At 38.3% G+C, this 26,401-nt stretch overlaps 1 protein-coding gene across 1 annotated transcript; it reads right to left on the minus strand.

Moving 5' to 3' along the window:
* Window positions 1-4: 4 nt before the first annotated feature.
* Window positions 5-25,096, minus strand: LOC306759751 (phosphatidylinositol 4,5-bisphosphate 3-kinase catalytic subunit alpha isoform-like). Its single transcript, XM_079245477.1, has 26 exons — window positions 24,955-25,096; window positions 24,475-24,549; window positions 20,289-20,395; window positions 19,884-20,052; window positions 19,388-19,514; window positions 18,986-19,195; window positions 18,638-18,732; window positions 18,314-18,469; window positions 17,592-17,837; window positions 16,888-16,973; window positions 15,225-15,330; window positions 13,091-13,243; window positions 12,731-12,865; window positions 9,846-9,970; window positions 9,588-9,669; window positions 7,701-7,865; window positions 7,287-7,390; window positions 7,025-7,196; window positions 6,208-6,314; window positions 5,970-6,091; window positions 5,583-5,661; window positions 5,311-5,481; window positions 5,033-5,150; window positions 4,445-4,596; window positions 3,683-3,845; window positions 5-2,421 (listed from the first exon to the last, which is right to left on the minus strand). The coding sequence occupies exons 3-26, from the start codon at window positions 20,342-20,344 to the stop codon at window positions 2,314-2,316; spliced, it is 3,207 nt and encodes a 1,068-aa protein (XP_079101603.1). The 5' UTR covers window positions 20,345-20,395; window positions 24,475-24,549; window positions 24,955-25,096; the 3' UTR covers window positions 5-2,313.
* Between the last annotated feature and the right edge of the window lie 1,305 nt (window positions 25,097-26,401).

The following is a 26,401-nucleotide window of genomic DNA, read 5'->3' on the forward strand; positions in this document are numbered from 1 at the left end:
GAACTTTTTCACGCTGTGTGGTCAATAAGACGAGAAACTCGCTTCATTTATACATCCAAGCGTCTCTCTGCATACACAGAGAGATCACAGGGTGCACCGTTTCATATGAAACGCTGTCTCCTCACCATGAGAGCTGCTCAGCGCAGCTGAGGAGGATGTTTACTGTCGGCTAAATTTCATACCAAAAACAGCCAGGCATTGTTCAAGCTGTAACCCTGTGTTAGCTGTCATCACCTGCCACATAAAAAAAAAATATTCATTTCATTTCAAAATTACCTTAATTTGAACCCTGGAGTACATTTAGATGATCCAGGTTGGACAAACTGCTGATTAATCATGTGATGAGTGATTACGCTGCATGCCAAGCAACACATTTTTACATTATTTTGACTAGTAGTTCCATCATCTTATTTTACTTTTTTTTTTTTTTTGCCTCGAGTGAGTGACGCTGGAGGTTTAGGTGGAGAAAAAACCCTTATGGCTCAGTGGGCTCTGTCCTTACTAAGCTCACTTAAAGGAGACGCCATTAAATTTAAAGAATTTGTTACTCAACTAACATGATGCCACAAATACAATTTCACTACAATGATGCAAAAGCATGAGTCTCAAATGCTTCTATTGTTAAAACAACAACACATAAATCAGCTTTTCACAATAATATGTAGGGTTTGACTTCATCACCCTGCAGAAATAGTCTCTGAAATAAGGCCAGTAGTGTCTGTTGAAGAAAAAAAAGACATAAATGTCTAATAAGCACGTTTAAAAAGCACTTTGTCTATGAACAAAAGGCATTCTAATAGAAGCTGAAAACCATCAACAATACAAATAATGCATAATGAGTGAAATCTGGGCGTCCCTGAACACTGCCGTACGTTTTGGCTCCACAGTCGTGTCAGGGTCGGCTTGCTAGGATTCACCTAGGTCAGAGCTGCGCAGGCTTAACAGGTTTCAGTGTTGTGGAGTGTTGTGATGTGCTGCCAAGGCATTTTATCAGGAGGAAGACATGACATTCCCCATAGGAACAAGAGAGACACCCAGAGGTCACATTACCGATTAAACTTTAGACTGGCACCTCCACCCTTTCCGTTTTATTGTCCAAAACAAATTATTCCCACACAGGGCTGCAAACAAGCCATAATAAGAAAAAAAACTGGGTTACTAATAAGGCCAAATTACAAGCATGAAAGTGTAAGAAAGGCATCAGCAGTCTTCATTTCTGAGAGAAAAACGGAGTACAGCGCTGTTAGGTGGAAGAAGCTGGAACAAACACAAACACATAAAATTCCCCAACAATTACACACAAACAAGTTTCAGAGTTCGGCTTTTGTTTTTGTTCAATGGGAAATCAACTAAATACATAAATAAATTCAATAAATCTACTTGTCATTCTAACATTTTTAAGTGCTGTTTTTTTTCGATGGAGAGGCATCGTCACCCTGATATTGATGCAGGTGTTTAACACTGCATTACCAATAATCCCGAAGTTAGAGTGCTGCTTCACTGAGGCTGTGGAAGACTGTGGGAGGCTGGGAGATTGTAGAATGGCACATAACAAGCCAAAGACTCTTCTGCGATTTTCCAGCCTTTAAATGTCACATGAAGGTGGGAAATAAAGGCCAAAACAAATGTTAGAGGCAGGATGGTGGAAGACATCAGAGAAGCTCCCATTAACCAAAATATAACACTTGTTTTAAATAAAATAAATTAGACTAAATTAGAATAAATTCCTTGTGCCTGCTGTCTCCTCAGTAGCGATGAGATTGAGTCCAACTGTCGTCCATATATGGCCAAAGTGGTAGCAAGTTCGACTTACTTTGTGGCTACATGAATACCTTGGCAGATGCAGCTTCTTTAAGTTGTATTTGTCCAATTTATGCTTTTTGTTTTGTTGTTTTTTTTTTTTTAAAGAGCAGCAGAAGATGAGAATTTTGTTCCTTTTGGTGACAAAACAAGAAAACAAAAAAAGGAAGAGAAAAAAATGCATAGTAGCCACGGATACAAGCATCTTTCAGCTTAGACCCATCTTCACAGGGTCAGGGTGGGGACCCTGACAGAAGCAAAGGATTGTGCAAGACTTCATTGGAACAAAGACCAGAAAATATGAAAATGCAAAAAAAAAAACCATCAGGAACCATGTTTCACAAAAAAGTGCTTAAAAAAAAAAATTGTCCCAGTGGAATCGTCCATCATCGCAGGGCTCTTAGCGTTTCTGCTTCAAAAGGCAAATGAAAGTCTCTGAATGACTTTGACACTTCTTTGTAGGTTAAATAAATACTTGGTGGTGGGACTGGAGGACTGTTGGTGTGTGAGGTATCAGTTCAGTGCATGTTGTCTAATCGTATGGAATATCCAGTCCATCTTGGTGGTCCACCCTCCATGGTGAGCATCATTCATCTGTTTCATAAAATAGTCCAACGCCTCCTGCACCATGTAGAAAATAGAGAGTTAATAAAGTTTATTGTATAAAATTTATCAAAAGGATTAGTCTGAATTAAGTGGAAGAAAAAGTGTCCATTTTTATTTATTTTCTGATTGCACCTTCTGCTTTCAAGAGATTTGCATTTTTACCGTTTGTCAGCAAGAAGTCATTCAGGGTCCGCTTCTACGAGCTTTGCACATCTAGGAACTGGGATTTTTGTCCATTGTTGAAAGCAAGGTGGGTGTGTTCTACTGGTTTACAACACTGCCACAGATTCCTGATTGGACTCTGGGATTAGACCAGGGGTGGGCAACTCTGGTCGTCGACAGCTTAACATCAAACTCTGCACAAGTCTGCTAATCAGCCATTGATTTGAATCAGATGTGTTGCAGCAGGGAAACTCCTAACATTTGCAGGACTGTGGCACTCGAGGACCGGACTTGCCCACCCCTGGATTAGACGAAGCAAATCTAACACGTCAATATTTCCTTTTAAACCACTGAAGCATTGCTTTAGCTGGATGCTTCGGCTTATTGTCCCACTAGAAGCTGAACATCTATCCCCATTTAAAATCCCTGCGGCAGGTTGTCAGCAGGAATTTCCCTGCATTAAGCATCATCCATTATTTCCCATAATCTTTTAGGATCTTGAAGGCAACTGGACTTGTTTTCTTGTTTTCAATGTGCCAGAATGGTTTTTATGTAAAGCACTTTGGGCTACTTTTATATGAAAAGTGCTTTATAAAAAAAATTATTTGATTAATGTCCTTAAGAAAAGTTTGTTTGAAAAAGAACAAAAACCAGCTTTATATTAACTCTCAGGATTACTATAAACTGGGTGACTGAGAATAGACACCAACATGATTTTTCTGTCTGATTTTTGCTGCTGGTTCTTGACTGATGGAAGGTTTTGGACCAGACAGTCTCATGAGACCAGAGGACTTTTTTCATCTTTAATAAGCCTAATTCATGCATTTCTGTAAGCAGCAACTTGTTTTCTGATCACTAGTCTTTAAAGCCAAACTCTGGGGAGCATACAGCTTATAGAGGTTCCTATGAACAGGTTTCCACCGTGGAGCTTCCCAGCTGCTTCTGCTTTGATGGAAGATTGGCTTTAGGCAGGTTTTAAATGCTACATTTTCTCCCAGTCTGTGATGAGAAAATCACCAACGGAGCGTCGATGCTTTTGCAAGCTCCACTTCTACAAAATAATAAAATAGGGCCAGTCTACAGAATAGATTACAAAAAAAAAAAGCCTCCTCACCTGCTCGCTTTTCTCCAGAGCCAGTGTTTTTCTAATGTAAGCAATATCATCAAATGATTGCAGCTCAGGCATGCCAGAGCCCAGCATCATGGAGAACAGGTTGATGAAGAGGTTGGCGTGTTGTCGGATCGCCAGGTAAGCTTTGTAGCACATCTCCTGGAACCTGAAAAGATGGATGAAATTAAGATGGCACGATGTTTCACAGATGCACTTTAAAACCAACATTTCAAATGTGCATCTATTGATTTGTTTCTTTATATTTTTTGTAAAAAGGTAGAAGTCTGTCACACTTTTATCCAGTCATTCTTTATGATTTAGCATAAATCAGGAAGTAATGGTCAGAGCTCCATTAATTGTAAGCTTAAAGGGATTTGTAGACTTTCAGTTTCTCCAGTGTTTATAAAACTTTTACTTTTACAAACTAGTTAAACACGCCGGCTTCTGGGAAAATGTCTCGACTGACTTGTTGGAAAGTTGTGCAGGTCTCTGCACAGATGGCTCCAAGTTTCCTGTCATCTTTCATCCAAACTGTCCCTGTACTCTGCTTTCACTTTCCCTTGGAAAACGAGGTAATGTTGACAGAGGAAAATCTCTGCAGTGGTAAAAAGTTTCCTTTATGTGACCCACATAATGCTGGTTATCCATCCAGACCCATAGGTAACTGAAGGAAGTGAAAACACTTAGCGGTGGCTGTCAAAGCCTTTGCTTTTCAACATGAAGGACAAAAAGGAAGAGAAAAGCAGAGGTAAAAGCCTGAAGTACCTTTCAAACTCTTTGGTCTTTGCGCACTCTTGTGATCCTTTACTGATGACGATGAGGAAGTCTTGTGTCAGCACGAAAGGAACTCGCTCTCTCTTGTATCCAAACTTTTTCTTCTTATGATCCAGGAAATGTCCAAAATCTATATGAAACAGCTGAAGGGGAGTGAAAGAGTGAAAAACAGGACACAAACTAGTCTCTTTAAATCCTTTCTTCTTTAGTTTTATCTATACTCAGAGTGATTCTCTTACTGGGTAACTGGCTTACATCTCGTCATTTTAAGTAGATTATAATTCCTAAAAAAGAAAAATAACCTGAATCAAGCAAGTTTCCTAAAAGAAGATTTTCTGGGTAATTCTGAGGTAAATGAGCCACAATTATCGAAAGATCCACAAAATCTGAGCTACATTTACATCACATGTCGGTGCGTAAATAAAGTATTAATTAAACACTGTTAGTTTGATTTGTAAGACCATAAGTGTAACAATGTGGAATCTCTCTCACTTTGCTTTGATTTCATGAGGATCCCTCTGGGACTGAAATATTTCAAAGGGAAGTTCATACCAAGTGTTGTGTGTGAAAATGTGTTACCTGTCCATCATCTTTGACCATAATGTTGCTGTTGTGCCTGTCTCCAATCCCCAGGATAAATGTAGCTACACAGTAGCCAGCACAAGACCTCGTGAACAGATCCACAGCCATGTCATACCTGCACATAGGAAGATATATGCACAAATATTTTCAGAGTGGTGATACCGTTAGATAAAAATAAATTAGAGTTTTAGATGGTTCCTGAAAAGATTTTGTTTAAAATCTGAGTCATAATGAACACAAGTCTCTAAAGCCTTCAGTATCAGGAGAAAACTCACATCTCTCCCTTGTTTTTGTCCTTTAGCCACTGATGTAGAGCATTTGAGTTGAACTGCAGAGCTCCTTTCAGGCCTCCTTTACATTGAATCTGCATAATGGTGTGGGAGCTGCGGACCACCTCAATGAGACCAACACAGTCCCCTAAAGACAAGCAGCCGTAAGGCAACATCCTGCAAAAAAAACATATAGGATGTTTGCTTAGACCTGAAAAGTACATCAAGAATGAGCAGACTGAGAAACTGTCGCTGGGAAATTGGAGTGAAATGAGTACCGGAGGTCCAGTCCCTGATTCTGCCAAATGTTCTCCATGATTTTTATGATCTGCAAAGTCAGCATGTCCTGGCGCAGGTCTACAACACACACAATGAAGACAATACGACACAGATTAAACAGATACACAAAGTAAAGACTAGTTATTGTGACTGTTCCAATCTGCAGCCTCTGAACAGCATTGTGTCCACACTAGCGTTGAACATGCTTCCTAGTTTTAGAGGACAAATCAGGACGAGCGAACTTCTCTCAGTTTAAACAGAGTCAAAGCTTTTTAAAATGTGTAAGTGCTTTTATGCTTTCATGCTTTGGAGAGACAGAAGTTCAAAACAAAGTTTATTAGGGAATGTGCTGGTGTGTGTGTGTGTTTGAGCGTTGTGTGTGTTACCGTCTCCATTTTTGAAGATAATCTCGTTGTTCTGAAATAGCAGCTCTGACATGATGTCGGGATTCTCCCAGTTCAGCCATAATGGCCTTTTTGCTGATGACATGATCCTGCATTCATCTAACCTGTGCACAAAGGAAAGTCATTCCGAGTTATTACAAACACTGACTTTTTTCCTCCACCTTCACTGTTTACACACATCTAACTACTGAAAACACACAGCTCCTTTATTGCTTCTGACCTCAGGTTTCCTAGTTGATGTGCTGGGTTGAGAGGAGAGGTGAAGCTCTGCAGAGCGTCCATGTAGTCAGGTCTTTTCATCTGTTCCACAAGAAACCGCATCTGGACCTTCAGAGCACACAAACACAACCAAAACTATGTAAATCCTCTGCATGTAAATGTGTACGAGGGGTGGGAAAATTGAATAAAAAATTGAATATCGGGATTTCTTGCTTCACTATTTTAAAATAGATTTTTTTTTTTTTTTGGTTAAAAATCTTTTTTTTTCTCAAATAAATACAAGTAATCCATTACAAAATGCATCATTTTTTTACTGTTTTTATTGATCTTTTTACTTGTCTTCTTAAGCATTATAGCAGCAGATTGGATGGTCTGACTACTGTGTTGTCTTTTTCCTCACTGAAATCACTAAAAATGACAAGCAAATAAAAAAAATAAAAAAAAGTTTTATACATTTTTTTATTATTAATCTACAAAAATCAGCAATATCAAAGAATTGTGAAAATAGCAATTTAAATCAAATCGGCACCCAAAAAATCAGAATCGAATCAAATCAGGACAAAAGCATATTGTCACAGCCCGAATGTGTACACAACAAATATTCACACACATACTGTTGAAACTATGAAGGCAAATAACTAACAAATCCAAGAAGCAGTAGTGGGACAATAAAACTATTCAGGTATGGAAGTAGACAGCTTTACTAGGGAGCAATGCAAAAGCCATATGTCATAATGAAGCATGACTGCAACGTACTTAACAGTCTTGAGACAGAAAATGAACATGTCCCAGTGTGTTTAGGAGTTTCCTCATCTTACCTTTTGTGTCTCATCTTTCTTTTCCTGTTTGAGGATGTCAGTGAGGTTGATGAGCTTCTCCATGGCCTCTACCTGCCGACTCAGATGTTTGAGGTACATGCCACAAGCCCTGCAGTAAGCCTCTAAAAGCAACCCAAACCTCTGACTCACAGTTTTATTGTGCATTTCTGACCTGTCAGGAGAACACAAAGTGACGGTAAAGAATGGAGAGACGTATTTTTAAGCTTCCCATGGAGACAGAGGGAATGAATGAATGACTCACTTGAGATGCCAAAAGAAAAAATGTCCTATCCTTTGATTGGTCAGTGCCTTCTTGAGGAGAAAACGGGCTAGTGGATTGTCAAGATATTGCTCATATTTTAACACCTAAATTGAAAAAAATATGGTGAATAAAGAGGATTGTTTTGAGTCATTTATTATTTAAGAAACACCTGAAGCATTACAGAGTGGATGTGTTGAACACAAAGCAACTTCAGAAACTTCTTCACTGCTCCTGTAAGTACTTAAAGAACTACCACTTTATGTGTCCACTTCACAAGAACTGACCATAAACCTCAAGATTCTGGTTTATAGTCTGTTTTCATTCCTGCCTGAGAGCAACAGTACATGAATGAAGCACTGTCTGAGGAGCAGTGAAGTATAGATTTCATTTTATTAATATTTGACTGAAACCTACCTGCACAAGCTGGATCAGATACTGGGACAACTTATCATCGGCCAAGTATTTATCAAGGCAGCGTACAGCAAAGTGCCTGACCATGGGGTCTGGATAGTTACAGTCCAGCAGCTCCATGGCCTGCTCAGGACGGATAGATGGCCACTCCTTCAACAGACAGTACATCTGAGAAAAACACAAACCAAACACCACAAATTAATCTGACAAACATTTAAAGGACTAAAATACAAAATTACTACCTAAAATTTGAACCAAAATGTTTAAAAGTGAACCTAAAACACAGCTTTCCATGTAGTAGTACGGACTTGTTCTTGGAAAAGAAAAACACAAAACAAACTAAAAAAGCTGTTGTTAAAATGACCCTAACAGGAAAATTTTTTATCTGTGTTAAAAGGGAAACTGCATAACCGCTGACTCAAGCATCAGCCTAATGCGAGTAAAAATGGATAACGTCTGGGGTCAATATACAGTGTTTGATGGGTGTTGGTGCTCCGAGGGGACTGCCCTCTTCAGAAACCAGTCGTTGTAACTTTGCAGGAGCAATCCATCTCTCATGGGTCATGTGACCTGGAGCGCTTTGCTTTACGGCTCCCTGTCTATAAACACAGAGGGCTCTGCTTTGTGCTACTATTTCCCTCCACTTTTAATGGCAATGTGAAGCTAATTGTCTAAAGACCAAAGCTAATGTGACTCCCTAACCATTTTGCACTAGTTGGGCTGGTTTGCATGCAATAAATTTGTTCTCTATGATTCATGTAAATAATAAAGTAACAGAACAATAAGCAACAAACCTGGTTTAGTTTCATGGTTTTCATACACTGTTCAGTATGAAGCAGTACTATGTAATGTCCCATAAGCTAACGACTAAAGCTGACGTTTTCATCACAATAGTCATGTACATGAGTTGTACCAAGTTACTGCTTCATTTAATGCTCAAAACTATAACTCAGAGTAATGTTTTTGCTTTGTGTGAACATTTTATTGCCTAATTTTGCAACGGTGTTGTGTAACCTGTGAGAAGTTTCAGGTTTAGAGCCCCTAGTGGCCAAAAGTTACAGGGTAACCCTCTAAAAGTTGATGAGATGTTTTGTCATGAGTGACAAGACAGCTCTCAACAATATCAGCTTTCAGCATTACAGCTGAGGGTTTCTGCTTTGAATCTGCACAGAACAACCTAAAGTCTCACATAGGAAACATCACCCAGGCAGTATGCTCCACACAGACGATGGGAGGAAGCTGAGTGGGGCTTTTTACAAGCACTGGATCAAACTGATTAAATGAGAAACTAGCAAAAGCTACACGAGAAGCTGGCAAAAGATAGGTGGAGAGGACATTAAAACAAAGGCCAACTGGAAAGCAGCAGCTCTCAGCAATGAGTGAGCCATCAGTCAGAAGAGTCACCAGGGCCAGAGCTGGCCGACCTCCAAGCGGTTGGCCAGGAATCTCATTGGTAGAAAGCAATAGGAAATTAATTCATTTCAATTATAATATAGCTCTGGTCTCGTGTAACCTTGTATAATTTAGCTTACTGTTCTTGAAAATCATTCTCTTATTCAAATAGTTATGGCTGAATGACCTCCATAAAGCGCTAAGCAGAGTGGAACATAGGGAGGGAGACAGATACGGGCAGATTAGCATATTTATAGATGTCCAGTCATGAAATAGGGTTAAAAAATAGACAAGAGGTTTCCCATGGTAGTACTGACATAAGTGATGAAAGAAAAAAAAAATGCATATACTGTAGCAGTCAAAACATTTGGATACCCATTCAATTTGAATGAGTATTTGTGTCCAAACTTTTGTCTAGAACTGTATGTATGTATGTGTACAGCCATAGACAGAAAGAGACGGAGACTTCATACAATATGCATGTATAAAATGCATTACCTGTGCTACTTCATCTCTGGAGTTCCATTTGACAGCCAGAAGGATCTTGGGAAGGATCTCAGGGATGTTCATGCAGTAGTGCCTATCAATGAAAGAAAAAGCAGATGAGTGCTATATGCTGCATTCTTTGAGTTGCTTTTATTTCCTCGTCCTGCTATTACATGTGGAGCACTAGATCACGGATGTATTTAACTCCTCCGGCTAAATGTAGACCAAGCATAATTATGCGCTATATGATTAATTAGTGTGTTTCCAAACCTGTATCTCCAGAGAAAGTCTTTCTCCTGTTCAGTGATTTCTGACAGAGGGTCCCTGTTACTCAGTTGTCTCAGCTGTTCAGTGTCACTCTCTGTCAGAGCGTGATCTCTGGCCACACGATTGCTCTGAAACACAGCAGAAATCAAATGCGACACACTTTTTATTTACATGACCAGCTTTATAAATCCACACTGGAACAGTCAGTAGTACACAACAGAGAGAGAACATTGTGTCAGAGCCACTTAAAATGAGCCCCAACAGAGAAAACTACAAGCAGCCGAAAGCATTGTTTCATACTTCATCGACCAAAATATCTACAGTGGAAAATATGTTGTGGGCTATGTGTGAAAATCTTTTAGGAATCCTCTTCCATGCAAGTAGAACCAACATCAGTGACTTTACATAATCTTAAAGTGACTTCATGATTTTGTCAAACAATACAATGGGACAAAAATCAGGATTTTGTTTGAGCAAAATGCTTTAAGGGGCTGCATGGTGACAGGTGAGCTAAATGGATTGCTTTTCTCAGTTTTTGACACATTTAGCCATGAAACAAAGGAATATGTACACGAGAGAAGCTTTGCTGGGGATTTGGCTATAGTAGTACACACTAAATAACTTTCCTTTTTTCAGAAAACACAATAAAAACAACTTTGAAGAATGTGTAGAGTACGTAGGTACTTTTGAGTCTAGATGAGTGCATATCTGCAGGAGTAAGTCAACTAGGGGTGGGAAAATAGATTTAAAAAAAAAAAAAAAAAATCGAAATTTGGGATTTTTTGCTTCATAGTTTTAAAAATTGTTTTTTTTTTTTAAATAAATAAAAATAATCCATTGTGAATTTTTTGTCAATGTTATTGTTTTAATTGATCTTTTTACGTATCTTCTGGGCATTATCGCAGCAAAATGATGGTCTGGCTACTGTGCTGTTTTTTCCTCACTGAAATCAAGAAAAATGAGAAGCAAAAAAAAAAGTTTTATACATTTCAGTTTTTTTATTTTAATCTACAAAAATCAGCAATATTTAAGAATTGTGATAATTGCAATTTAAATTGAATCGGCACCCAAAAAATTGGAATCGAATCGGGACAAAAGCATATCGTCACAGCCCTAAAGTCAACCTAAAACTGTTTTATCTTGTGTGGTTTTGAGAGCTACAGTGTAATACAGTTTTAGTATGATTAATATATTTTCAAGTACTTTAAAAGTCTTGATCTAAATGAACACAATAATACATTTTTTCTATTGTCATGTTTATATGCTCTGTGAGACGATGCTGCAGTGCAGCTGGAACACAAAGCAGCAACATGGTTTATCTTATACCTTCTAATGTTGTTTTACTTTTTTTTCCCCACCAAAATATCCCCAAACCAGCCACATTTCTATAAAAGTAGTCGCCTCCTGCTTGAAGAGGATAATCCAGATTTTAATTATACTTGAGACAAGATCAAACATTTTTCTAGTCTTTATAAAGCCACATAATATCATCACTTTATGTAGCACACGATGGACCTTCCTTATACACACAGCTTGAACTGTTAAACACATCAACTTGCACTATTCACATTCTCTCACATGGCAAATTATATTCAACCGCATGTCACATTAACACCACAGAAGTCACAGCTCTCAAGCAACACATCATCTAGAAATCTGATAAGACACAGCATCATCTACACCATCATGAGTAACTGAAGACAGTAACTTATACTGGCACTACTGAGTCACGAACAAAGTGTGGAGAGGAACTCAGTTCAAGTAAAAGTGAAGTTCTGTAGTAAACTGTTGATCTGACAACAGTCCATGTTATGAAGCCCATTATTTGCACATTATCGATCAATTCAGTGCCCAAAGTAAACTATAAAGACTTCAGTGTTTGGGTTTGTATTGGGATTTTCCAGTCAAGAGAGGATGGCCAGAGACAGCTATTCCAAACCACACTAAAACTCACGGACAACCAATGCCGACCCCTTCTGTCCTCAACACGTCATCTGTGAAAGTAACTACAGAAATCTGTCTGTATGTTCGTTGCATTTCACCATTTCTGTGATTTGGAGTTAAGAAGGTTTAGAGCTTTAAAGAACAAGTGGCTTTCATAGTTGCAGCTTTTCATCATGATAAAACCTAACACACCGTGGAAAAACAGCAGCTGAAATCAAAGCAATTGGCTGCAGCATCCGCCATAACTTCTAGACAGTCTATACTGCTAAATGTAATCATATTTACAGTCATGGTAACTGAAGGCTGTGAACACATATCTCATATGAAACACTAATACAAGACACTACATATGCAAAACCACCTCTACTATAATTACATGAGAGTGGGTGTCATGCACAACACAAATATCTGTGCTTACACGGCACCATGTGAGAGGTTGTAAATAGTGTGAGATGATGTGTTGAGTTAATCATCTTGTGTGAGTGTGTCAAACGCTGGGAGCGCCCTTATTATGCAATGTGGAGTGAGACAATATCTTCAGGCTACGATCACGTCTAATTTAACAGATCATCCAAATGCATTCAATGTCTTCAACAGCACAGGTTATAACAGGCAAAACAGATCAATCTGCAAATAAGTCTAAAGAAAAGGGAAATTTCGAAGACCTTTTATCAGCAACCCTCTTATTGAGAAATTTTAATAGTCTAACTAAAATAAAACAGATATTTGACACTTGTAATGGATTTCTTATATTAGAATTAAAATGCTTGGCCTATATCATTTGTCTGATACATAATATCAGTGTTAGTCTTCCACAAAAGATACAACCTGTACACTCCAAAAAAAAGTCTTGCAGCCTCACATCTGTGTGCTTTGGTCCTTCTTTCATACAGAAAAACTATAAAACACTCAATCAGCTAGATGGAAACAAAAATGTATTATACCTGCCCTGAGAGGTTGTAGTTAAACCCCAGTTCCCTGGAGATGATCCAGTTTGCATAATCTTCTATTGTATTTATGTCTGGATATTTGACGGGACTGCTGAAATGGTCAAACTCCAACTCCAGGCATGGCGTTTCCTGAACAACATATATTCATAAAAATGTAGTTAAACTAAATTATTTGCCGTCTTTCATAAACCAGTATAAAAGTATTTCTTAAAAAGTAAAGCTTTCGCTTCTTTATGCACAATTTTTCACTGTAACAAATGTGCAGCAATTTCATTTATTTATTTCAATTTAGTCTTTTACATGTATTTATCTGTTTTGTTTTACTTTCAAAGAGAAGGTATTACATATGAATACTTTATTAGGATTGGATCCAGTGACCCCAATGGGGTTTAGGAGGTCTTCAAGGCCATGTGGGACGGGCCAGAGGTTCAGCGCCATCTTGTTAGCCACCAGGGTATGGGTGTAATCGAACAGGTTGATATTACCCCAAGCAAGTGGACAGTGCTCCTGAAAAACAACACACACACACACACACACACACACACACACGCACACACACACACACACACACACACAAACCCAGACAGTAAATTATTGTGCACTATGTTGACTTCATAAGAAAATTTTCTAGAAAGTCTTAAGTTTTCTGAAGGAAGAACTAAAGTTTTACACTAATCATTCTCAGTGAAACTCGTATAAATAATAAGAATCAATCTGTTGTTCTAAAAGTAATTCAACAACACAGAAGAAACTCAGACAACACATTCTAAGATAAGATTTGTAGATTTTCCTACCTTTTTCATTAGTTTCTTCAGTAAGTCTTTAAAATAATAATTTACTTTCCAAGCTAACACCCTCCCAGTCCCCAAAGATAAGATTTCATCTTTACTATTGAAGCAATAAGTGGATGCTAAGTCTTTGTAAGATGTTTTGAAAGTTGGTGATAATCTGCATGCACAAAATAAATTTTATTACATCTAAACCATTTTAAAAGGACGTGTTTTGGTTCCAGTTTCCAAGCTACAAACCAGTTCTACTTTATTTTGTGAGTCAAGCCTCTGAAAGTTTAAATAAGAGGTCCACATCATAATTATTGACACAGCTTCAACAATGGACCATAAATGTCAAGGAAAGTTGCGGCTTATCTGTGTGTGAGACACTGTAAAGTAATCCGTTTCTATCAAAGTCATCTTTTAAATCTTAACAAGGCCTGGAAATTGCTTTAGATATCCGGAAGTGATTTTTCACCTAAGGACAGAGATGAAAACAGATACCACAGGCCAAAAGAGCAACAGACAGAGTTACATGCAGATGGCAAGTCAAAATGTGCCTCTCCATCAGCATGTGTTCGAACAAAAGGCTGCGAAAGAATTACGTTTATTTTTTATTCAAATGGGGCACGAAAGAGCACCTGCTAACATGACATCAACCTAGCACTGCGCGTCAGGAGACAGGAGTCACCCCAGGTGTCTGTTACAATATCCATCACTGGCATTCACTGATACGTTACACACACACCTTTCCCTTACAGCTTTCCAAACAGATGCGGATGAAAGACAAATCAACCACCAGGGGTGTCCGTTTCAAATATCAGACCGGATAACAGGAACACGCTCACACATGTGACATTCAGCATAAATTTATCAAACTTCATCAAACTCCTTTTGACTGCTGTCATTTATGTGGTTAAATAGCTTTTAGGTAAATTCTTTCCATTCACAACAAAGCCATCCGCTGCTTGCACACCCTGCTCTCTGCGTCTCATGCCATGTTTTCTGCCACCACGGAGCTCATGACTGATTAGTAATTAAACAGAGCCAAAAGAAGACACCACGGCTTCCATTCACCTCGGACGCATACACTCAGACTGAGACACAGCGTGGAGTTTTTATCACATGTAACACAAACAAATGGCAGCTAAACATCTAAAGCTTTAAATAGTTTGACACTTTTTTTTTTCTCTTTTTTTTAAAAAAGATTTTAGCTTCACACACGTCTTTAAGGATTGGCATTTTGTTTCCACTGGGGGGCAGTATGAGAAATATGTAGAACAGTCTAAGATGTGGGCTGCTCTTGCTTCTGTTTCGTTGTTTCTCCATCATCTTTGCTCTTTTGTGTAAAACAGAAATTAAAGTAGACAAAGACCTAAGCGTTGAAATAACGAAGATAACCCTGTGCAGCTGTGGTCTCAGCACTTCCTCCATGCTTCTCTCTTATTTATGTTACTGTCAGCATCCAAGAATACATCAAGCTGTCTGCAAAGTCTGGACTTTTACATTCTTTAGACTGCATGTCATTCAATCTGCACTGAAAAAGTACCCATCAGTGTGGGGCTGTGAGCGAGACAGACAGATGTTTCTGTGAAGATATAAATGGATCTATGAATTAGGATGCCACTGGTTAAACAAATCTGCAATCTTACTGAGGTGGTAATAGCTACAACGCAGTCTGAGAAAGGTGGCCAGTCTTTCGATGTGCTCTATCCTACCTCTTTGGCTCCCTTTCTGCCTTTGACAGAGCAGATTGAGAGGCAGAGTCTTGCTGCTCGGGGGATTTCTGGGATGTACATGTCATAGGTGAGCCACTCGTTCCATCTGAGGAAAAGATATTATAGACATAAAGATGATCAATAAGACGAATCTCTTTACAGTGCAAAAGATCATGCCATCAGAAGGGTGGTAGGGTGATTTAAATAAAAAAGGGAAATGCCTAAAATTAAACTGAATGCTCACCAACTCTGCAACTGTGGACATTTAGCCTGAGCAGAGTTGACCGCTGTGTATTTTCTACTACAAAACACTCTGCAAAACAAATTTCACATTTCCAAGTTCCACAAGTTTTTCTTTTAATCAGAGACTGTCCGACTGGGCATTTGCCACAACAGAATGTCCTTTACCTCTAGTGTAAGTGGCAATCCAGACAGGTTAAACAGTAATACAATACAGCAGTTTAGTGTTACTACCAGGGATAAACTCCTAAATTACCCTCCTGCCTCCGACTGCTTAATGTAAATTGGTGGTGCAGACTGGAAAGAGGATTACTGCAGTAGAATAACATGAAATGTTAAAAGCTTTCGGTTCCTTTTTCTGGTCTACTTGATTTCTTTTTGCTATTTTTATTGTAATCAGTGAAAGGTCATGCATTTTAAGTGTGCATATTAAGGAAAAAAATCTTCCTGTGGTTATAAAAGCACTTGATCCACTTGAGTGTCCACCGATCCACTCGGATGGAGGTACTGTATAAAAACTAATGTAAGAACAAAGGGCTGCTGCAGTGCTTTTGTTCCTTTTTAACAAAGACATATCAGAAAACATAAATAAATAAATAAATCAACAAACTGTGTCAACTTTGGAGAGGAAAGTATCCTGTCTTTTAAAATTCATTGTTGTGAAACTGTTTTCTCAGACTGCAGGTTTACTGGTGGTTCCTAGAGTCTCAAAGAGTACTATGGGAGGAAGGGCCTTTAGCTATCAGGCTCCTCTCTTATGGAACCAGCTCCCACTGTGGGTTCGGGAGGCAGACTCCCTCCACACCTTTAAGATCGAGCTGAAAACCTTCCTTTTTCATGATTATTATAGTTAGGATATCAGCATCTCCTGAGTTGGAGTCTGCATGTACGGGTCCCAACTATCCAGGTTATGCTCTTTGCTCTTATAGTTATGGGTAGTCTAGCCATTCATTACTTATGTAGCAATGGGGATGTTACCTGATGCACTGAGAAGTACCTCGCTCTATTTCTCTAATGTATTAATGAATAAATATATGACAATATGATCATCTCTAACTTATTTCTCCTTTTTTCCGCAGGTCTTCCTGAATAAGTGCAGTTGTACATGTTGTTCTGTCTTTCCTGTCGTCTCCACCCCAACCAGTCCAGGCAGATGGCTGCCCTCCCTGAGCCGGGTTCTGCCGGAGGTTTTCTTCCTGTTAAAGGGGAGTTTTTTCCTTCCCACTGTTGCCGCGTCCAGCTCAGGATGGGGGATTGGATCAAAGTCATGATTCGATGCAATCAGTTGGTTTCTATTATAGGATATGTATGAATTGGCTTAAAATGATGTGTATGTAAAGTTCCCTGTGACAACATTGTTGTGAAGTGGCGCCATACAAATAAAGATGACTTGAACTGAATTGAATGAAGGATGATAAATTACCTGGGATTAGAGCAGGGTACTCTCTGAGTGTTGACGTTGTCACACATTTGTTCACCTCCATGGTAAATCCCAGTCCTCACATATATCTGTAAGCAAAGATGAGACAAAAATAAGAGAAATTTGAAGGAATATTAGGAGTAATAAGAAAATATGATTTTATCTCTAAAATTCAAACTGTCCTTTATTCTGGAAATACAATACTTAGAATCTGCACCAGATGCCGCACAAAATGCTTCATTCTTTTAAGCTGTATTCAGTCTGGTAGCTGAGTCCCATTTAAAAACATCTCCAGAAAACAAACCAGCATAAAATAACACAACTGCTTCCTTTTGCTTAAGCTGTTCACAGAGCACCTCAACAATGACTGTTTGCTTTTACAGGATGTGAGGAAGTAGGAAGATGGGAAAGAGAACAACTGAAAAAACAACAAACTGATACAGCTACAAAACATTTTAGTCTCACTCAACACGTTTCTGTATTTCTGAGACTCATCTTTATCTGTGAATTTTCACAAAAGTTCAACAAATATAACGTTTTTTTTGTTACTTAATATTAAAATAAAGCCCTTACGGTTTTTCCTGATCTTGTCATGTTATATTCATATTAGAATATCATCAATATAGTAAAGACTAGCATCAAGCATCTCTTGTTTTAATTGATTGATAAAATTCTGGCATTTTTCTGTAAACACTGGATGTTCCCACCTTGTCTATGTCCCGTATATTCACATTAACATATGTGGCGCACAAAATTCGTATTCGTAGAGTCCCATTGATGGTCCACAGCGACTTGGAAGCTGCCTCGCCATTCATATATGACGTTGCCGTGGAGATGCGTCGAGAGTAGGATGGCATGACAAAGTTATCTGTAGGCAACTGTGAGTACAGGCTGTCTTTAGCCATTAGCATCAGGTTAGGCATCCTGTTCAGCATGATGCAACTACGGATGTACTAGAGGGAGAGACAAAGACAAGAACAGGTGATATAAAGTTTATGCAGGGATGACTGAGTTACACTGTGACTAACCTGGAATCAATAATGTCAACTGATGATTTTCCAGCAGCTGCTGAGTGACCATAAAGTCAACAGTGCCGTGTAAATGTCTGTGATATGGCTCTGAGCTTTTAAAACTGCACAGAAGCAAATGTTTCCGGCACTTCAATGCAAACAAAAAACACAACAGCTGAGCAGAAATAAGGGATGGAAAATGAAATTTCTGGTATATATCATCCTAAAAGTCTGTAATAACAGGCCACTTTGTTTTTATTGAACTGCAGCATTTGAACATAGTTGACAGATTTCTGAGTCTCTGCAGAGATGGGTCACAAATAAGTCCGACCACGTGTCTCTTACGTTTCAGATTCTACACTTTTCATTCACTTAAGCCACAAATGACAAGTCACTTAAATAAGTCTAAAGTTTCTTACCTTATACTGGCTTATGGGGTACTTTTCCAGCAGGTATTCGTCACAGCCACAAACCTTGAGGATGTATTTACCCTGATATTCCTGAACACACATCTTCAGCTGCTCAGGGGACAGCAGCATGCTGCGTGTCTTCTTTCGAATGGCTTCTGCAATCACCTTTTGGACATGTAGACGCAGGCATTAGAAGTTGGACCGGCAGTGTTGGTGGTTTGCTCAGTATATTTTCTTAAAGCGTGAATATATTTAAACAGATAACCAAGTGTTTCAACATTCAAAGATAATAATAATAAAAAAAAGCTATGATGGATGGTGTTTCCATCCTACCTGTTCCGGCACACAGTCGTGGTTGATTTTCAGCGTATATTTTTGTTTGTCGTTGTTTGGGGAAACAATCACCCATATTACAACAATAATCTGACCTGCAAAAGACAGACAGAAACAAACAGGCATAGAAGCTGACCAAAAAAGTCAATAAAAACTCTTTTTCCCAAGGGAATTACACAGAAACAGCAACCCTACATTAATTATTCCGCAATAAAATGCAATGAAATTCTTATATTCTGTCTAAGTAATAGAATATCATCACATTGGTAGCATTTCAGCTGAGTGTACTTCATTAGATACCTCACTGGGAAGTGAAATTAATAAATTAAGACAAGAACTGCTGCCTACCTTTGTCAAGTTTGCTATAGATGTGTTTGGGAAGTTCTTGTGTCGATTCAACATTGGGCGGATAAACATACAACGCTCTGCTGTGGGGTCCACTGGCATCCCTCAGCTCCACTGAGTCTTTACAAACGTTTAGGATGTTCCTCCTGAAATCCTGAACCTCAGAATCCTTCACAAGATCAAACTCACACACAGGCATACCAATGGCAAAACCTGAAAAGTAGAACGAAGACCCAAATAAACACTTTTACTGCACATTGATGTGAGTATTGTATTGACTTGACTTGCAGATAAATCCACAAGAGTTTTCACTTTAATGCTGTTTTTCCCAAAAAGAATTCAATGTTATGGAAATGAGCAAATATTTAGACTTATAATGGTACAATGAGTAAAAGAACCTGTCACCTATCTCTCTGTTGAGGATCTTTTCCTCTCTGTTGCCAACTGGTTCAATGACTTTGAGGAAAGGTTGGAAGAGTCGGAGGTCACACAGTCTGCGGGTCTCATCATAAAACTCCTCGCGCTCTGCTTCCTGGTGAAGGAAAAAGAAAGGGGTGAGGTCAATTTTTTTTTAGCTTTTATTCATGAAAGCTACTGATGGATAACTGTGGGAGTTGGAAATCCTCCAGGTGCAAAATGAATGCTGGAAAAATGAAAAACATAACGCTTCTTAAATATTTCTAAAGCTGAACTTGTTCCACTTTATAATGCCTTCAAGTTGCTCGACATTGGCTTTCCACAAATCTTTAAAAAAAAAAAAAAAAAAAAAAAAAGGAACCTTTCTTGCTCGGTAAGACCCGTATCTGATCTAAACTTATTCATTTTGTTAGCAGTTAAGGCTGACCTGGAAATGTCAGACAGATTTCTGCTTTCTTGAAAAAAGTCAATTTAGAGTTGTCACCTGTGTAACACTGACAAAGATGTAGGATGTCTCCTCCTGTAGGAGATGATGAAGGGGATATTTCCTCGCCTCCTTAAACAGCTCATGTTTGATGGTATTGAGTGTGGCCTCGCGGAGACATTCAAGGGTTAAAATCATCCCATTGGGCAGCAGGCAGTCCACCAGGATCCTGCAGATGTACCAATGCTATGTTAATGAGAGACCGTTTTGTTGCTGTGTCTCTATGGTCGTTTTAATGAGAATTTCTTGTTAATTTTTAATCATATGATCAAAACAAGCAGAAAAAGCTGCATTAGTTTGTACATTTTTCTGTCAGTTGAAAAATAACTCAGCTAATCAAGCACTTGTCGAAGCAGAAATACAAGTGGATTTGTATTTATGATCAATGAAGCAAGCGTGTAATACCTGGGAGGCATCAAGTGGATGCCCCATAGCTCCCCTGATGATGGCCTGGGTGGCATCTTCCTCTTAGTCTCTCAGCACAGTTACACAATTTAGCTGCAGAGCACAACCTAAAAAATAACAGCACTTAGTTGTAATTTTGACGCCCTGAAATTTGCAAACTCTGTGCTACTTTTTTCCCAATGATGATGTCAGGTTTAAATATCTAACACAATTACTTCAAGCTGTTGCTGAGACTACTACATTCTTCTGCATTGCCACTGGAAAAGAAGAATAAATCAACTAACATAGACCATTAGAAAGCGTGCAACTTTTACAGTAAGAGGAAGTACGTGTTTTAGTCATGTGACCTAAAAAGCCTTATTAAGCCATTTTTTCAATGTTGGTAGCAAAGTGTTAAAAAAGAAAAAATCTGATCCAGTTAGTAAAGGTTGTTGGTAACTATGAGTCCTCACCAGCGTGAATTGTTTTTGGCTGAAGAGTTGACAAAAATGCAGACTAAATCTGTGTGTACCCACCATGGCTCAGACTATTACATGAACTTAGCAGAGCAAGCACACTTGTTAAACCACATAAGAAGAAGTTAAACAACTTCAGTAAATTAAAATCTAAAAGAGTACAACAAAAGTCATGTGTTCAACAAGCAGAGTAACCCATCTTTGTCACAACATTATTATGCTGTTAAGTGACAAAGATGGGAAACTCTGACAGTTATGTCATAATTACAAAGTCTATTAAATTTTCTTTGTGGGATGAGAAACAAATAACGTACCACTGGAAAACTTTACACATTGACTGATAAATTACAGAAATGTAGAAGTCACATGCTCAATTGTGTACAAATAAGCAAGGCTTTCTATGCATCAGTAGACGATGAATATCACACTTTAACCTCTAAAGAGTTAAACGTATTTCTAACTGAAAGCAAAATAATAACTTGCCAGAAGAGCTGCACTGCCACTTAAACTTTGTTTATGATTACAACCAGTCACTCTGGTTAAGACTGGAAATCCTTAAAGATATATTTTTTTTAAATAACTTTATTTTTGTTACAAACTATGTGACAGAAATGTTTTAAATATGAGTCATTTATCTGTTCATATCTTTCTGATCAGAAAAACAAGTTAAAACAATGAACACTGTGTGACTTGTGTCATTAAATGCAAAGAGGAAAGAGGGCACTTCCCTTTTGAAGATTAGGTATGGTCAAGTTATGAATTGATACTTTAATAGTGTAACCAAACTGTTTGTATTCTATTCTACCCAAAAACAAACAACAACAAAAGTTGACAAAATCACTTAAGGAAAAATAACTATCAATCTTGCAACTGCAATTATTTGCAGTTCCCAAAATGTATTCATCTGTTATAAAAGATCCAATAATGTGCATTATAACAGATCAAGTGACACTATAAAGAACATGTAAAGCACTTTGTGTTGCCTCTGAAATGAAAAGTGCTTTAGAAATATAAAGTTTGACTTGATTTGAACAAACTCAATCCAGTGAGGCCTCACTGAAATAACAAAACAGGTCAGGGACAAAGTTTTGGAGAAGTACATATCAGGGTGGAACTGTAAAAAGTATCTCAAACCAATATCTGCAGTTTCTATTTATATATATCATATATACCCATCACAAATAACCACCAACAATGAGGATTACTCCAAAGTCATCTACATTCAAGTTTGTTTTGGCAATAAATAAAGACTGAAAAGTAAAAGCAAAGAGCAAGTCTGTCCACTTATCTTCTAATAAAAGCTCGATCAGACCCAACAAGACACATTCAAATCATCCAAATTTACAAGGTGTGTTGTACCTTACTCTGAGTTTCTAAAGATGAATGCTAAATTAGAAAATAATAAACTTGTCTCCATTAAAAATATTTGTCTCTTTGAGAACCACAAACTAGCTTTTTTTTTTTTTTAACTGACTATATCCATCCATCCATCCATCCATACATACATACATACACACACACACACACACACCCATCCCTCCATTCACATATAAATAAAACTATGGTGCTTACAAAATAATGTCCTCATGCCAGACAGAAAATAACAGTGAAACGTTTCATTTTCTTGACATTTTTCAAATCAGACACAACACAGATAAACCATGATATCTCAGCTTTATCTATTGTGACAATGCTGACATTTTGCCGTGTGTTTTTGGATTTGTACTATCAGTTATATGATCAGCCAGATATTGACGCTGTCAGCCAGCACTGAGAACAATACCACAATACAATAATCAGGCAAAACATTAAAACCACTGACTGGTAAAATGAATAAAGCTGGGTTTCCCAAGTCCAAGCAAACACACTATTGTTTTGGTAACATTTCATCACTATTTTTATGAACAAGGACATTATGAATCCACTTTGCATTCATATGGATGTTCCTTGGCATTGCCCACCTACTTAAACATTTCTGGGAACTAATTTTATCCCCCTGTTCCGATTCCATATGGCAACAACACTCCCTACAGCAGCCGCCCCTGAAGCAACAAAATAAAAAATTTTTTAAAATGCTGGGTTGAAAAAGGAAAATGAAAATGCTCAGGAAGGACTTAAAGTGCTCAGCGCAGCTTCCAATCTTATGGCATCAGTAGGAAGTGAGCTTAATCCACAAAGGCCTCACCTAAACAACCTACAAGGTCCAAAGACCTATTGCTACGATTCAAGTACGACACATATGGCTCATGTCCACAACTTTTTTTTTTCTGCACAAGGCGGACCAATCAACGGTAGGCAGGTGGTCATTTTGTTGTAACCGATTGGTGCACATCTGTACTTCAAAATTAGTACAGAAAACATGCCAAGAAAGAAAGTAGCTGGATTTTATGAGTCGCGATAACAGTAGCTCATTTAGCCTTCTGTCATGAAGTGCTGGGAAGTGAGGAGTCATCGGGGGCCTCAGTGACAAACCACTTAAAGCGAACTGCTAAGGTCCAACACTCATAAAGCACAAAAACACAGTGACTCAGCTACAGATTAATACACAGTAATGACTAAATGTGTGCTTGTGTAAGCTTTCACAAGACTGTTCCTTGATTTTAATATATTTTATGACCAATATTATTATGAATCAAGACAAAAGATGTGTGTATGTCCTATCCTACTTTTTTTTAAGTTGGTATCTGGGTGTGCAATGTCAGTGGTTACTCAGCTATGATCATAATAGGTGTTTAAACATTAAAATCTAAAATCTGACTATTTTTTTCAAGGAAACAACCCGCACTGATGAAAAAAAGAAAGCACAATATTGCAACTTAAAACATTACCGGCATGTGTTATTATTGGTGTTTTTGTTTTCTGAGTAGCTATACTGATAACAGTTTTATGAGCGGAACCAGAAATCATAAACGTGTTTGACATCTGGACAATATTTAATCTAATTTTCTCAAGAGACAACATGAGAGAAAAATAACTACAATGATACACTGGAAAACCAGATATATTCAATTAAAAACAGCACTCTGGTATGTTAAAATTATCCGTGATCAGATGAAGTGATTAATGCAAGATGTAATATAAAATATACAAAACCTCATGACATGTAAATACTAAGCTGACTTGTTCAAGTAAATGGACTGAAGGCTGTAGAAAGTGATCAGTAAGACAAAAAGCTACAGCCGACGAAACACTGTCCATGTAGTTGAAGTTCAACAGTTTGAGAATATGTTGAATATTTTTTAATTTATGCAAAAACAAGATCCACCAGAAACCCCCTCATGATTAAACAAACCACTCTTTGAGCAGTTCTGCAATCTGTGACCCTGATCAGAATGCAAGTTAAACACTTTTGGACAAAAGAGGAAGCTTGCTCAAAACACAGGATGTGGAGAGTGGGGAAACACTGGCCTAGACACAAGCTTGCTTTGAGTATGGAAACACAACTGCACAATAGCTCTGTGGACAGGCTGGCAAGATCAAACATATGCCAAGTCTATACAACATACAGCTTAATAAATGTGTGGATTTAGCCATTTGCACCACATTTCTCACAAAGCAGTTCATGAGACACTATTGTGATAAAGTAATGTCATTTTTAAAAAAAAAAAAAAAAAAAAAAAAAAGTTTCAGTAGCCTCTGGTTAGTTGGAAGTTGTCACTGGTGAACAATGTGTTTGTTTACTGAGAGTCAACAAAAGATGTGTGATTGAGACAAAAATATCTCAAACATACCTTTGAGAGACACCCCTCCTATGTTGATGATGGGACAGTTCCACCCTTCATTTTTATTTTAAATCCATCTTCAGGCTGTCGCAAAAAAAAAAAAAAAAAAAAAAAAAATGTAGGGAGGAGAGGAAACACAAACCAAGACAACATCAACACCAGTCTGCATAGCAGCTGATTCACACAAGCTAGCTGCTTAGCAAAAGATGGGTGTTTGGAAGTGACAGCTCAGACATGACATCTACACTTCACCAATCCTGTGTTTAATAAATACTGTTAAATAACATAAATGACCACTTTAAAACCAGTCCAAGCATTCTGCCAGTTAACAAACATATACTTTGATTATTATCCACCAGTATGACCATTCAGCTAAAGGCTAATGCTAAGCCTGTCATCCCCTTGTTAGACAACACATTCCCAACATACAAAGCAGAGCATGCATCGACAGGAAGGTGTAAATTTAGGCAATTTGGTGAAATAAATTACCCGTGTGACTAGGCGTCAAAGCTGTTTGAGGTCGCTGGGGTGAAAGGATATTCCTGGCTAAAGCCAGCTAGCTTCCAGCTAGCCAGCACCTCCAGTCCCCAGCGGCCGGACGGAGGCTCCCGGCGCCGGGCGAAGCAAGCCGTTATCGGTCAGCTTCGGCGCCAGCAGTCCGCGGGGGCAGCCGGTTCCTCCACGCCGACGGTAAACCCTCTGGTATGGTGGACAGTAAGGTTTACAGTGACAGAGAGTCAACACAGCATGTCCAGTCAGAGAGGCTCCACCTGAGGATGTTGTGAGGAGCTGAAAGTGTGTTGTCGACTGGACAAGTTGTGTTACTGCGACAATGCGGCCACGCTGTCTGTCTGGGGCCCTCCTCCCTTCCTCTGACACACACACACACACACACACACGCCAGCAGTGAAAGTGAGAGCTCCTTCGGTGTGATATGAGGTATCTCTTCAGTTATGGTTTAAACCACAAACCACAGCTTTTTAATCACACGTTTCCATGTCATGAAACGATCGAAACAAGATAGAAAACGGGGAAATAAAACACGTGGTTTCTTCTGGGCGTTGTTTTTACTTGGTTGTACAACAAAACAAAATCATTTGGGGGGAAAAACACAAAGATGAAAGGTCAATCTTTACGACAGTGCAAACTGCAAGACAGGACACGGATCAAATAAATATAAAAAGGCTACAAAAACAAGAAAGAAAGAAAATATGTTGCACTCCATCACTATAGTCATTCAGTTCAACTTTATTTATGTAGTACTTTTTATACTGTGTGTGCAAAATGCTCATCAGGTTAAAGCAGTAAAAGTCGTAGTAAAAATAATGAATTATGTTCCACCAAACAGAGATTCATACAAATAGGTTGATGAGGATTAAAAAGGGAGCTGAGCAAGAATAAGGAGGGTACTATCCTTAGTCTATAAAGAAATGCAGATCATTGAATATACATAAACACATTGTAAGATAGAAATACAAATAAGTAAATAAGTGCTAGGAGTAGGATATAAAAAGAAAAGTAAGATAATGTTGTGACTAATGTAGTAATATAATGAAAACATTATAGGTGCACAAACCATGAATTTCTAATTGAAAACAGAGGAATGCAGGGAGGACTTAAATTATTTCTTATGTTTTGAAGGTATTTTCCTTGAGTCATTTTGCATTTGTAGGTGAACGTGATTAACATATTATGATGCCTTATTTCAAAGCGTTTAATGTTTAATATAAGCTGTTATAAATATGGAAAAGTTCAAGGCTGTGCACTACTAGCAGGACGTCTCAAAACTGGACATTTTGTTTGCATTGCTAATGTTTTGGAGTCAGATCTTAAGAGCTTTGACAACTCAACATGCCGATCATCCTATAGAGCAAAGTTTTTCAACCTGTTTTGAACCAAGGCACACTTTTTTTTCACTAAAAAAATCACAACGCAC

Source organism: Telmatherina bonti (genome assembly GCF_933228915.1).
Source record: "Telmatherina bonti genome assembly, chromosome: 8".
Lineage (NCBI taxonomy): Eukaryota > Metazoa > Chordata > Actinopteri > Atheriniformes > Telmatherinidae > Telmatherina > Telmatherina bonti.

What these genes read in the sequence shown, in the direction of transcription:
- LOC306759751 (XM_079245477.1), bottom strand. Translation starts at nt 20,344, where the DNA reads ATGCCACCCAGGCCATCATCAGGGGAGCTATGGGGCATCCACTTGATG. An exon ending in AGAAAGATGAGACACAAAAG is followed by an intron (nt 6,315 to 7,024) that starts GTAAGATGAGGA and finishes TGTGCTCTGAAG; the next exon opens with GTCCAGATGCGGTTTCTTGT. An exon ending in AAGACCAAAGAGTTTGAAAG is followed by an intron (nt 3,846 to 4,444) that starts GTACTTCAGGCT and finishes CCATCTTTTCAG; the next exon opens with GTTCCAGGAGATGTGCTACA.